Here is a 14,347-nt window from a genome sequence, read left to right on the forward strand (position 1 = left end):
AAGCGGCGGGTGAGGCTGCGGTCTCGTCTGGAAACGCCAGTATTTAGGCTGAAGAGTGTCTGAAAAACATAAGTGAGCTAAATATGGTAGATTTTTCATGGAAAGAGCAAAAAGCCTATTACTGAAACTAATAACACTTCCACATGAAAAGTGTAGCAAAAGAATAAATAATTTTTGATGAAAGGGCTTCAGCCTTTTTTTTTTTTTTAATGTAATAAAACAATTTATTTTCACCCAGTTTAATCCTAGGAAGGGATAAGTTCTTTGTGTTGAAAGTCTCTGCTCTTCTATGATTCAGTCTTGATGTTGTGCGGGTCTGGGAAAGATTCTTTGAAGTTGCTAGAACATTAATGATGGATAAAAATATTTGTATTTGCTTACAATATTCCTCTAACCTTCATTATTAAAATCTTTTTATTAGGTGAAAATCTGTTTCTGTGATTTTGGTATTTAAAAAAAAGGTGTAATTGCAAGTATTTTCCCTTTTATATAGTAAATTTATTTTAAACATCATATTCAGTGTCTACCTGTCCTGATAATTACTACTTGAATTTTGAGGTTTTGTCAGCATGAACTTTTGACAGAGCAAGTTATCTTGAGTCTTGACAAGACCACTAAATTTATTAGGCTTTATCTCAGAAACCTAGTTGTTGTCTTCATGCTTTGGTTTTTTATCTTCTAGCATGTTTCCCTTTAGGGAATCTCAGCATGTATAATGCATATGATTATCTTTCAAATGTGTGAGTATGCTGGCAAACTTACTTTCTTCAGGCATATAGAAAGGATTGGAATCAACTGGATAAAAAAAAAAGCCTTGTGATAAAGTGTATGGGATATGTAGCTTCACTGTTATTCTGACAATTTAGGAAGTTGTAGACTGATTATTCATGTGGTGATCAGCTAAAACATCAGGAGCAGACAGGTGGTCAGGGTATAATGATTGTGGTATTAGTAGCTGAAGGTAACATTTTTTTTATTACACAAGTGGTAAGAATGGAAAAAATAGAGATTCTTGGCACTTGGGTTGTTTTACAAGGATTTATTGGGTCCTAAAATATCTGAAACGTTAAGAAGCTGTGAATTGGGAACACAAGTTGCTCAAATGCCTGTATTGCTGTATGCAGCAGTGGATTGCTGCTTCAGTGTCCATCTTTCTCTCATGTAAATTTGGCCAGAAACATGAGATGCCTTTGTATTTATAGGAAGAATTCAGCAAGAGAGCTTTCTATAGACAAGAATTTGTGGAAGATAAATGGTGCTGTGCAGAGGCTTAATTCCTGCCAAACATTTCTTGAAGTGCTGCTGATGTCAGTCCCATATCTCTTTTGCTGCTGCTGTGGAAAAAGGATTCTGTCATAGCACAACCCATTTTTATTCATCCTTGTAAAGAAGCAATACTAGGCACAGGTTAAAAAGACTTTTTCCTACTTCCTGGGTTGTTATGTTTATTTAGGCTCTTACCATTGCAAAACAAGCCCAAAATCGTAAGGACCTACCACAGAATTCTGTTGTCTTTGAGCCCAGTGTTGGAGCTTCAGTTACAACACAGTGACAGTGGCAATCAGGTGCGGTGCAGTCAGTGAGATACATAAAATAATAGGCATATACATGCAATTGACAAGGAAGTACACTAATTTCAGGATTTTTTGGTTTTGGCTTTGAAAATAAGGAACCTTAGCTCATACTTTATTTATTTTTACTAATGAGCAGGCCAAACATCGATTCTGGAAAAGGTAACTCTAGGAAGCAGTTGCTAAGTGATCCTGGGAAATTTGCCAACTGTCTTACCTGTGTGTGTGTGTGATGGACATATTTAGACCAAAACATGGGAGAAAACATTTCTAACCAAAGCCCTGGTTGTACCTGAAAGGTGCTGGTTTAAAAGTTTTATTTCCGTGTGAACAGAGCAAGAATAGTAATAATCAAAATCTCTTTTATTAAATTGTCTACTTAAAAAAAGTGGGAGGCTTAAATTAAAAGAATTTGAAATAGATTACTGTGTTTTTGCTGGAAATGATAATGGAAAATAACTTTTTTTTTAACTGGTGTATATCTGAAACTAGAAAAGATGAGCTGTTTACCCATGACAATACTTATGCTTTATTTGCTCTGGCATCAGTGGGACACATGACTTTATCAACATGATAAAATACATCATAAATGCTACCATAAGAATGACTCAACACAGTATTGTGAAATTAGGCACTAGGGAGAGATGGCTTTTGTTTCTGGGTAGGAGTGTGAAGGATGGGGTTCAGACCATCTCATGCCGTAATGACACGTGGTGTGGGTACTGAAGGGGATTTGTCCTTCACGTGTCAAGTCCCGACTTAGCTGCTGTCAAGCTGGCAAACTCAAAAGATCAAAGTCCTCTGTTCCAAGCAATTTCTTATCCTTGTGGTTCCTCTCCCACTAGTTTGAGTCCTAGACAAGTGAGCAAGTATGTTCTAAAGATCATGTGTAAATTCAGTGTGAGATTAAAGTGAGAGTTGTTTACAAAACTGTCTCTCCCACAAAATGCAGATGTAATTGAGGTGGCACTCTCAGCAGTTGTGGCAGTATGGGACACAAAGGGAGATCTCTTAAGTAGGGTCTATATTGCCTGAGGATTTTTAGGTTTTTTGTATTTACAGAACATAGCATAAATACTGAAATGCTGCTTGCATGTATTTTTGGGTATCTACTGAATTAGTTGACTATTAAAAAATTGGATCAATTATTTAAATCATTAGTCTTTGTTTAAACTTTTAGTGTACTGTGGTATATTTTCCTTGTGTTACCAATCTCTCTTTTTCTGTTTGTACACTTTGTACCATGTTATTAATGTATTTTCTTTTTAATAACAGAATATATGTGAATATGGCTCAGAAGAGGAGCTCGAGTGGTCGGTCGTTCCCATTGCTGCTGCTGATTATTGTTGTGGCCTTTGTTCATTTAACTGTCTGTCCTTTTACAAAAGTTGAGGAGAGCTTTAACCTACAAGCTATCCATGATGTGGTATACCACCAACTGGACTTGGATAAGGTAAATTTGAAAGGAGATGTTCTTTCTTGGACACTGCTAAAGATTGCAATTCCCTGCTATGAGAGTAGGATAAATGCAATGTGAATACAATTTATCCCAGTTTTCCTTTGTTTCTGATTTGCCTGCCTTACTTAGATCTTTGTTTTTGCAGTATGACCATCATGAATTTCCTGGAGTTGTCCCAAGAACGTTCCTTGGACCAATTTTTATTGCTGCTCTTTCCAGCCCAGCTATATATGTACTTTCTGTGCTAAGAATGTCCAAGTTTTACTCCCAGCTGATAGGTATGGGAACTTTAAATTGTCAGAATAGAGATGTTTTTACTGCTGGACTAATGAGTGATGTAATGTTCAGTGTTTGGATCGCTGGTTAAAATGTGATGCTCTTAATGAGGGATTTTGCAAGCTGTGGGAACTTAAAGCCAGCATGTCAATCCCACCCCCTCTTTGGGGTAACTCCACCCCCTCTTTGGGGTAACTAACAGTGCAGAGAAAGTCTGTGCTAACGAATGTCATTGTAGAAATAGCAAGTGTCTTCGGAGAATATACTCCCATTTGTACTTCTGTGTATGCTTCAGAAAACATTGTTTAACTTGGGCATAGAAGCATTGATGTTTGCAAAAATATATGATGAGCTAAAGGTGGATTAAAATTGATAAACTAATGGGGAAGTTCTGTTTGTTTTGTGGTTTTTTTTTTGAGTTATATTTTGATATCTTCAGTATGGTTCTTCATACCTTCTTCCCAATATGTTATGTAACATGGTTATTCATCAGTGATCTGTCTGATACTACTCTTATTTCCCATTTTTATTCTCCTAATAGTCCGAGGAAGCTTGGGGCTTAGTGTGATTTACACATTATGGAAGTTGCAGAAAGAAGTTAGAAAGCAGTTTGGAGCAACTACATCAACAGTCTTCTGTCTCATCACTGTTACTCAGTTTCATTTGATGTTTTACTGTACACGAACCCTCCCTAATGTGTTTGCACTTCCTTTTGGTAAGTATTTGCATAGGAATAATTCTAAAATATAAAAGTTCTTCTCAGTGTATCAGTAGTTAAAGCACAGATGATGTGTGGTCAGATCAAGTTAATACATGTGCTTGATTAAACTGTGTGATAACAAGACTAGAAAACTTAGGCAGTTGTAATTTTTCTCTTTTTTTTTTTTACCATATATGCTTGCAATGACTGTTGAATCAAGTTTTATTGATTCTGAATGTATGTGAAGTTTTTCAGATGTACACACATCTGATGCATAAAACCTAGAACTATTGAAAAGGCATTAGGTACAACTGCAGTTCAAAAAGAAAAAAATCTGTGAACTTAGTCTACACAGGAAACAGCTTTCTCATGAGACTGTGGAACAAACTCCCACCACAACCTCTCCTCTTCTGGAGTTATCTACAAATGCAGCAGTTTGTACACTTAAAGTACAGGGGGGGATGGGGAGGTGGAGTCAAAGCCTTGCTCTACACATACAGTTTTTCCCCAGAGATGATGAGAGGGAAGATTAACCACATGTGACAGATATTAGCTGAGTCACTTAATGCTTCAGTGCAAGTTGTTCAACTAGTAAAAATACAAGGTTGTTATAAGAAGCTGTGTAGATCAGAACTGAAAACAAAAATCAGTTGAATTGTCAGATAAATACTGTGTAATAATATACTCCTCAGATAATTTCTGGAGGTATTAAAAAATAGAAGTTGTTTCATGGTTTTGCACTATTAATATTTCAGACATTTTCCTTAGTATCATGAACACTTTACTCTGTAGTCAGTGTTACCATGTGACTTAAACTGTCAAAAAGTTAATCTCTAGAGATACAGTGTGTCTCCAACTAACCACACAAATGGATTTATAGTTCCTTCCTGAGCAGTTGTCTCTAGTCTCTTTTTCATATCTGAAGTAGGGTGCTGTTGTTATGAATGCAGGATATACTCAGCCAAGAGAATAAACTAACTCTTCAGCTGATACTGAGCAATAATAATTAAAAATCTTAGTTTGAAAGACTTTTAGTACTCCCTTAAGGTTTGGGGTTTTTTTGGTGTTCCTCTTTTGTTTTCCAAAACCTACAAAATATACTGTCTAGGAAGAGTTCCCATTTGTTCCTTCTGTGGTTATACTTTTATAATTACTTAAGCATCATCAGCAAAAAGTTCTGTGTTATTCCAAATTACATTTCTCTTATAGAGGAGGAATTTCTGGAATAGAAATGGTAGGAAGACCAAGAGAGGATTAGTGGGGAGTTAGAGATTCAAGATGCTAGCATTGAGAAAAATGTTGCCATTTAGAAATCGAGTAGTTCAGTGTGTCAGATGCTGTGCTTTATTTATTTTTGCAGTGCTCCTGGCATTGACATTTTGGATACAGCAAAAGCAAAGGCCATTCATTTGGTTCTCAGCTTTGGCAATTATAGTCTTCAGATCAGAGCTCTGCATATTCTTAGGCCTTATGCTCCTGGTGACGTTACTAACTAAAAGAATCTCCATTTTCAAGGTCCTTTCGCATGCTGTTCCTGCTGGAATTTTTTGGTTGGGTAAGTGTTTTCTTAGAAAAAACAAATGCCATGTAGTAAATTCAACATAAGTCTGGAGATTTGACTGACTTCTCTGGTGACCTGACCTGGCCTTTAGGGCTTTTTTTTTTTTTTTTCTTTTTTATTCCATTTGCTAGTAATTTGACAATGGTATTTATTTCTTTGAAAATTTCTGTGTGAGGAAATAGGTGTGTACAGAGCAAGTAGAAAGATACTGTGACCCCTGCCTTTAGATACTTACAGTATAACGTCCTGGTCTTAAAAAGGCTTAGACATGCAAGTTGACTTAAGTATAATTAGTACCTGGCTGTAGCTACACATGCATTCCCAGTTGTAATATCTATTGCCACAACAATAAGGTGAATCCTGGGATGAAACACTGTGTGACAGACAAGGATACCAAGCACAAGAAGGTTGTGGGGAGAGTCACAGTTCAGCTCTGTTTGTTTATTATGTTAATTTTAATAGCTTAAGTGATTATCCATGCTAGAGAGATTGAAAAATCCCCTTGTCTCTACCCATCCATGGAAGGCTCATGCATATGCACATAAATACTCTAAGCTTCTCTGTCAGCCTACCTAATTAAAACATGCTTGTTAGATGCCTGATGGTGACCTCTGGTAGTGTGCTGTCCCTTTCACAGCGTGGACAGTAGAAACAGTAAAAAAATCATGCCAAGTGCATTTGAAGACACCTCGCAGTGTAAGAGTTTGGAGGTCCAGTGCAAATTAGTCACTGGTACTGATTCCCTTCACTGGGCAAACTTCTTAAATACCAGAGCAGTTTTCACAGAGCTGAGTGGAGGAGATGAGGCCAATGGATTTGCTGCTTTTCCTGTCTTTTTGCCTTTCATTCCTTACTCTCCTTCTTCCCTCTCACCTAATAAATAGTAGCAAACTTCTAGAGATTGTTTTTCTTATCAGCTTTACTATAAAAATCCATTTTGTACTATCTGAATTTAACCTGGGCTTCTTAGCATTCATTACATTTAATGCTCTAATATTCTTTTAAAACAAACTTTAAACCACTGCTTTTTACACCTGGGATTGGAGTGGGGTGAATCTCAGTCAGATTCCTATCTAACATGTTTCTGTTAAGACTTCTATTAAGAAGTGCCTCTCTCCCCTGCATTTCCACTGCAAGAGAGATTCAGCCTTCTCTGTGGCTTTGGGTGAGACTTACAATGCATGTTGCAGTTTATGTTGATCTCATCAATAAATGTGCAATTTGGATGTGCTAGTTTGCTTTTTCCTAGTTTTTAATTCACACAGATTTGTATTTCTTTAATTCTTCTAGGGCTAACAGTTGTTGTGGATTCTCTATTTTGGAGGCAACTTGTGTGGCCTGAGGGGAAAGTGCTCTGGTATAACACAATTTTAAACAAAAGTTCCAACTGGGGAGTATCCTTTGAAACTTCCAGGGAAAACGATCTATTGAACACTACCAGTCAAAGTAAAGATGTGACGTGACCTATTCCTGAGACTCAGTTATGGTGTTAAATTCTACTTTTCATTTAGTATTTCATTATTTGAAATTTATGAGACAGTGTTTGTTTCTTAGATATTTCTGTGAATTTTAACTTTTGTAACTGTTCCTTTTTTTCGTGTTCTACCAATGTAAAGCCAGATTTCTTCCCCTTGGTTTTTCATGGTGCTCCTCATTATCACCATTTGATGTGCCTCTGTTGCGTGATGTGAACGTAGTTAGGTGACTGCTTTTATTTCTCAAAGGGTAAGGCAGGAAACCAAATGCCTGGAAGAATGTGATACATAAAAAATATACTGCATATTTGCAAAATTTGCATGTATTATCGTGAATAGTTAAGTGACTTGCTAGCAGTGAAAGCATCCTTAACTCTCCTTTTCACCTTGAAGACCTTCCCTTTCTTGTGGTATTTCTATTCAGCCCTGCCTCGTGCTTTGGGATGCAGCATTATATTTGTACCTTTGGGTGTAGCAGAAAAGAGAACTCGGATATTACTTTTGCCAGCACTGGGCTTTATTTTCTTATATTCCTTTCTTCCACACAAAGAGCTGCGTTTTATCATATATACTTTCCCTGTCTTCAACATAGTGGCTGCTAAAATGTGCTCACGAATGTAAGTTCAAAGTCTTTTTTTTCTTCTCTCTGAAAATACGAAAGAAAAGCAATAACTATTATTACTATTTTTATGCACTTCTTTCCATGTTGGAGTCAGGATCATCTTGAGGTGTTCATATTATTTATCCATTTGACTAATGAGGGAAATGGAGACAAAGAGAAGTTAAATAATTTGATGGGACCATTTGGCAAATCTAGGACAGAGTCAAGAATAGAGCCCTGCTTTTATTGTTATGCTGTTACAGTTCAGTTTACTTTATCCACCAGAGAAAAAGACACATGCAGTGTACTACTGTGTTATTAACATAACTTACCTTATGAGATAGTTTAATATACAGGTGGGGCTCATGAAACAGTAAGTTTGTATTGAATAGATAACCTTGGGTGTACTGAGTAAATAAGTTAAAACACTGAAATTCTTTGAAAAAGAACACATGCATAGCTAAAGGTTTTAAACACAGCAATACTTAGCTTTATTGATGAGCTTGTATTAGCTTTATTAATGAGAATATTCTAATTTAAATGTCACTAGAAGTTAGTCTTTAAAAATGGATAGTAAATGCATTTCATACACTTGTAATAAAGTTTCTGTTAATCTTTATAAATTAGCAGTGGAGTTTTCTGTCACAAGAGTCAATAACCAGTATGAAAGAAAAATAACAAGTTTATTTTTACTCATTTTTTGCCTCCCTTAACAGTCTGAATAACTATCGGAAGTCCTGGCTGTACAAACTTGGATCTTTCTTTGTTATAATGCACCTTCTAGTTAATGCTGCTTATTCAGGAACATCTTTATATGTTTCACATTTCAATTATCCTGGAGGAGTGGCAATTCAGAAGTTGCATGAGTTGGTACCTTCAACAGCAGGTATGTAAAGCTGGTATGAGGTATGCTCACCTAATTTCAATTGCAGGGTTTTTTTGCAAGTATATATTTCCATGTATTGGGTATTACTTCTTCATGCTACTTGCATGCATCTTTTCTGTTACTATTTTGTTAATTTATTAATCAGTTTTCTTAAGAGGAACTGTATTTTGTTTTTTTATTTATGTAGATGTCTCTGTTCATATTGATGTGGCTGCAGCACAGACAGGAGTTTCTCGGTTTCTAGAAATCAATTCAGATTGGAGGTATGTTATGAACAAAGTATTTTGATCTGAAGACATGAGCCTGCTTTTTCTTTTTTGCATATGCACAGGGGTATCACAGAAACAGTTTCTGGCACAGGGTAATTATTAAGCCAGGTCAAGAACAATGTGATTATTCAGAGAATTTTTATGTATTCAATGCTGCCTTTTCAGAAGTAGAGCACTGCACTGTTTTTTAATTGTTTTGGTTGTTTCTAGTTTGCCTAAATAATGCAGAATCTTTTAAAGACATCAGAAACGGTGCAAGTAATTGTTAGCTTACTAAAACACCGATATCTGTACTGCGGCTGCCTTTTGATATCTCACTAGATCTTGTAAAATGAAGCTGTAGATGAACACTTTACCGCTCTTGGCAGAACAGTGTTCTCATTTCGTTTGTTTTTGAATGATGTGTGGCAATGTGAGGTTTATCTGTGTATTAATATTCAAAGTCTATTTTTATGTGGAACACCCTTCACATAGATGGCATTGAAGATGCTGTTGTGGATTATTGGTCACATTCATTGGCTCTGAGAGAAAGAAGTTGAGTCCTTTGATATCATGACCAGCAGTGATACACAAACAGTTATAAGAACCAGAATACTGATATGAATAGTAGGAGACATTTGTGGGATGGCATTGTTTGCTTTTCAGGATGCAGACTGATAAAAGGCACCTTTCTGATCCCTAGGCCTACCTCTTCAGCTGAAGTGGAGGTTTCTAATTTAAAATGTCATCTTAATGATAATGTTTCAAATAGAAAGCTTCACTTTATATTTGCACAAAACAAGAGCAATACAAGCAGATTTTGGGTTAAGAAGTGCTCTGATCATGGAGTTCTTTTTCCCCAGTTACAATCTTCAGGATCAAGTGAACAAACAGAATTTAATTATTGGTATGTTTAGAGATAGAAGTAATTTGGAAGTAAAGATGAAGAAGGGAAAATCAATGCTTCTGTGGAAATTATAATGAATCTTGCTATGCCTTATAATTCTGTGATGGTATGGACAGTTTAAAACTGAATTGCCTTCAGAGTTACCAGTCCAGTGTTTATTTCAAATTGTTTTTTGCATGTTTAATGTAGAGAAAGTCTTAAGCCATGAACAGTCAGGAGGACACATTAAACTATTAAAGTGATAGAAGACGTGTGATAGCTAAAATGTTCCATAAAATGTTTTTTGAATATGCTTAAGTACACACACTACTCTGAATACAACTCTGTTCTCTAAATACAATGCTCAGTTTCAGTGAGCTTTTTGAGGCAGTGGGTTTTGGGTTGTTCTGGGCTTACAAGGCTGTAGTGTAGTGGGATTGGAAGATGAACAAATAATATTCCTGTCACTGATGGATGCTTCATAGCATTGCAGCTACCAAGCAGTTTGTGTCTACTCATCTTAAAAAAGCCTCAGGGGAGGGCTGATTCATCATAAAGCTTCTTATTAAAAAAATCAGGCAAAATCCGCAACTGAGCATCATACACAGGATTACCACTTTGTCTCACAGCATAATAGTACAAAGTTTAGTGGCATCAGCTGTCCATTTTCTTTTTATCCAAGGAAGTGACAGCCTTTCAGATAGGTGAAAACTGGTTTACCATCTTCATAAACTGTGTCCATCAGGTGAAAATAGATTTATGGATGGAGTGGCTATGAAGGCTGATGATTCATCAGGATAATTACAATTCATAAATAAAAGTGTCTTAAAGTTAACAGCTTCCAGTGGCGTGCTCGGATTAGATCTATTTGCCTCAAGAAAAATGCAAGTGATCCATTATTTTTCTTCAAAGGCTGATTGAAAGAAGCTTGATGCAGATCCTTACACAGGATAGGTGTTAAAATCTTGTCTTCAATTAGTGCAGTCTCTTTGAACCAGGAATAAACAATGCTGTGTAAGCTTGAAGTATTTAAAAATAACAAAATTCAGAAATGCTTGCAGCCAGATGAAAGGCCTTTTATTTGCTGATGAAGGAAATGCAAAATTAGTTGGTAAAGCTGTTACGAAGTATACCATTCCTTCTGCCAGTTTGGACTCATGTACTATTCTAACTGATACTGTGATCTTTTTGGAAATAGCAGTTGAAATTAGTGTGTGACTTTTTTTTTTTTTTTTTTTAGTGTGCAGACTAATTCTGCATTATGTGATGTATTTATTGACACCTCTGGATTCTTTCAGCCTGGAGTCTTTACTGGGTTGCCAAAATTTTAGTTAACATGACACACAAATCCTCTAGTGTGCTGCAGAGTACTTGTTTTAAATTTCTTAAATGTTAATGACTGCTATGGCAGGGAGTGTTTTAAAAATATAAAGTGAGATTGTTTCCAGTTTTTCACAGAGAATTCAGGCAGATGAGAGGGCAGGCCTTCAAAGACACATGGCAAAAGATGCAGCCTGGATTTACTCCTAGGTGCCTTTAAGAGTATGCAGGGTTGGGATTGCACCATTTCCCTACCAGTGTCCATGCCTGTAAGAAAAGCCACAGCCTTGAGTCAGTTGCTTGTGAAATGCCTGGGAGGAATCAGGTGCCTAAGAATAGGAGCTCCAAAAGCTGGTAGAAAACAGTTCACAGAAGAGGGCAATAGAAATGGTGAAGAACTGAGCACTACTCTTCACTGGGGTTACAGAGCATGGGCACTTTAATAGTTAGATGCCTAAGACTGTCCTGTCATAAACAGACTAAAGGTAAGTAACTTCCATCTTAACCTCTGTCTTCTGGACTGTTACCCAGCATTAGTGTAGAATGTTTTTCTGGGATACAGAGCAAAGATTTGAATCTAGGTTTCCCACTTTTGGAAGAACACTTTAACTGGTCTATGGAGTGCGGTGGCATGGAATTACTCTTCCCTTTTGAAGGGAAAGACTGAGGACTCGATCAGGCTGCTGTGTCCAATATGAGCATCCTAACCCTTGGGCTATAAATTCCACCCGACTCTTCAGTGAATGAATAAATAAGTATTGCGAAGTAGAACCATCTCTTCCATGAGACAGTGAGGGAGATCTGTCTGTTTCTAGAGAAATAAGAAAGCTTCATACATCTCCGAGATAACAAACTGGTTCTGGGCTGAGATCAGACAGAGTGGCTGAACCTAGATCCTTCACATCCCTGCCACCTAATCACTTGTTTTCTCATCCTGTAAATTCCCTCTATGGCTACATTGAATATAACTCCTTTCAAGAAATAACCATAAGTGTACATCTTAAATAGTTTCAGAACTCACTAGTTACTTTTTATATAATTGTTAAAAGTGTATAATTTATATATAGGTACCTGAACAGGTTTATAAAGCTGACCCAAAGGGACCTGCCCAAACATGTAGTAGATCAGGGAACTAAACCCAGGAATAACAAGTGCCAAGTTAATACTGTAATTGCCAAGATGTTCTTTCTTTCCTGCAGCATTCAAGGAAGTCTTCTCCCTGCTATTCTCTGAGGCTCCTACTTCAATGTATGACTACTAAAAGAGAAAGGTTTCTGTTAAAGTGTTTCATAACATTTTTAAAAATTTTTTAAAACCCTTAAAAAAACCCCAAACCCCACACTTATTCAAAACATAATTGTTGTAGAGTAAACTTAAAAATTAGTCCAGTTTTCTACAGTCTTAGACTTTGGTGTCCTTTCTCCATAGAACTCAAGTAGAGGACTAGTGAGAATGTCCTGACTTAAAACACAATAGCAGGAGAAAGACTTGCATAGAATGACTGGCTCCCTCAACTCTTCAAAAATACAGTTTCCTCCTGCTGTACTAGTTAAGTTAATCAAAAGATGTAACTGAGAATGTTCCTTTTGCATTTCATCTTGGATTCTACACGCCCTTGCAATAATGGAGATGTTTAATATGTGAAGAGAGGAATGTAAATAAGCCTTCTTTGTTCTTTACAGGTATGACAAAAGAGAAGATGTTAAACCAGGAGACCAGTTGATGTTTTCTTACACACACATACTGATGGAAACAAACCCTCTTCAAATATCACATTACAAGACAACCCACAGGCCACTGGCAAATATACCTGGCATCAGTAAAATTGGGTTGAACCTGACTGCACTACCTCCTTTTACTTTAAATTTGAAACCAAAATTAGTACTGTTGGAAAAACTTACTGTATCATCTTGACTGTGAATTTTAAGTAAGTCTTCTGATGTAATTTTGCTGATGACCGAATAGTCTAAGACAGCAGCAAATTGTCATTCTAGCACTGCAATTCAGCTTCTGTGGAAAGGCACGGAAAATCTTTGTACCAATTGGTATTTAGCTCCGTCCTGTTTCTTACATAAATATTACAATGCATTCCTAGTCAGTATATACTCAAATACTGAGTTGTATTGTTAGATAAGTTTGAGAGAGGCTACCTACAAGTTTAGTGGTATTAAGTAAAACCTGTCTACTTGGTTTGGGTAGCTGTTTCATAATGTAGCACAGGTATGTCCTAATTGTCCTATATAAGATACATAATGGAACAGGTTTGTGCTATGGCAATAATTTGATATGTAATCTATGTGTGCAAAGATGTATTACTTGATGTATATCTGCAGGATTGTAGCCCCCTCCATTGTCAGATTGCCTGTGTGAACCTTAATGATGTTATCAACATAGGAAAGCCATATTCCTTGTAGCTTCATCACAATACCTAGTTGTGCCCTGTAGGCTACCAAACTAATTAAAGTGAAAGATACACTTAAAAAGCAGTTGGACCTCTTGACAAGCACTGTCTCATAACAGATTTGAGTATTAAAGGCTGGTTATCTTTATTCCAGCAGTTCATGAATAAGCATCAGCTTGGATTTCACAGGAAAAATTTTAAAATAATGTTTCCCTCTTTTGCTGTAATGATATTATCTTAATTTGCAGTGCAAAAATTACCTATGAAGATATTCACTTGAATACATTTTAAGAAAATAGGTGCTGTTTTTCTTTTTTTACTAAGTGGTCCCTTTGGTAAGGAATAATCTAATGTGCCATGTGTTACACGCTAGAATAAGATAGCATGCTCTGTAGTCTCTTCTTTAGTAGATGTTTTTAAGGATTTTGTTAAGCCTAAATTGTGGAATAGAACAACTTAAGGGGTAAACTAAGAAAAAAATGTTAGAATTTTGGTTAGAGCAAGTTATAGTATGACAGCAGCTCCATTCGTGTAAAAAAACAGTATTGCTGAAATAATTGTGGGCAGAAAACTATTCCTTGCTGACTGAAAACTAGAGTAAAAAGTTCTTACTGAATAAAGTGTTTTGCTTCAGGTTTCTTTTTTTCTTCAAGTATGCTTCATTCAGGAGCTACCTTTACCTGTGTATGCTTCAGTTTTTAGGACCATGTTTTCTTTTTATGCTCCACACTATGTATCAGAGGAACTGATCTGGTGGGGTGGAGCCTGTTCCCCGTGGGTGGCTGCTGCTGTTGTGCGGGCTTCCTCGCACTGAGCAGATCTGGCAAAGGCAACTGGCAGAACTTGTTGGTCCAGTCTCTGGTTGCTCTTGAAATTGAAATCACTCAAGTATTATCTATTTGATTTCTCTTTAGAAGAAAACTTGGCTTCCTCCAGAGCCAATTTGAACATCAAACAATTCAC

At 36.6% G+C, this 14,347-nt stretch overlaps 1 protein-coding gene across 1 annotated transcript; it reads left to right on the forward strand.

Annotated features, from left to right (window-relative positions):
- Positions 1 to 1,387: 1,387 nt before the first annotated feature.
- On the forward strand, positions 1,388 to 14,000 carry ALG12 (ALG12, alpha-1,6-mannosyltransferase). Its single transcript, XM_026868198.1, has 10 exons — positions 1,388 to 1,407; positions 2,847 to 3,024; positions 3,176 to 3,308; positions 3,848 to 4,021; positions 5,367 to 5,561; positions 6,858 to 6,961; positions 7,436 to 7,659; positions 8,360 to 8,529; positions 8,717 to 8,792; positions 12,666 to 14,000. Exons 2-10 carry the CDS (start codon positions 2,860 to 2,862, stop codon positions 12,895 to 12,897), a joined length of 1,473 nt encoding a protein of 490 aa, XP_026723999.1. The 5' UTR covers positions 1,388 to 1,407; positions 2,847 to 2,859; the 3' UTR covers positions 12,898 to 14,000.
- The last annotated feature ends 347 nt before the right edge of the window (positions 14,001 to 14,347 follow it).

This window comes from Athene cunicularia (assembly GCF_003259725.1).
Source record: "Athene cunicularia isolate RWA chromosome 1 unlocalized genomic scaffold, athCun1 chr1_part2, whole genome shotgun sequence".
Taxonomy (NCBI): Eukaryota; Metazoa; Chordata; class Aves; order Strigiformes; family Strigidae; genus Athene; species Athene cunicularia.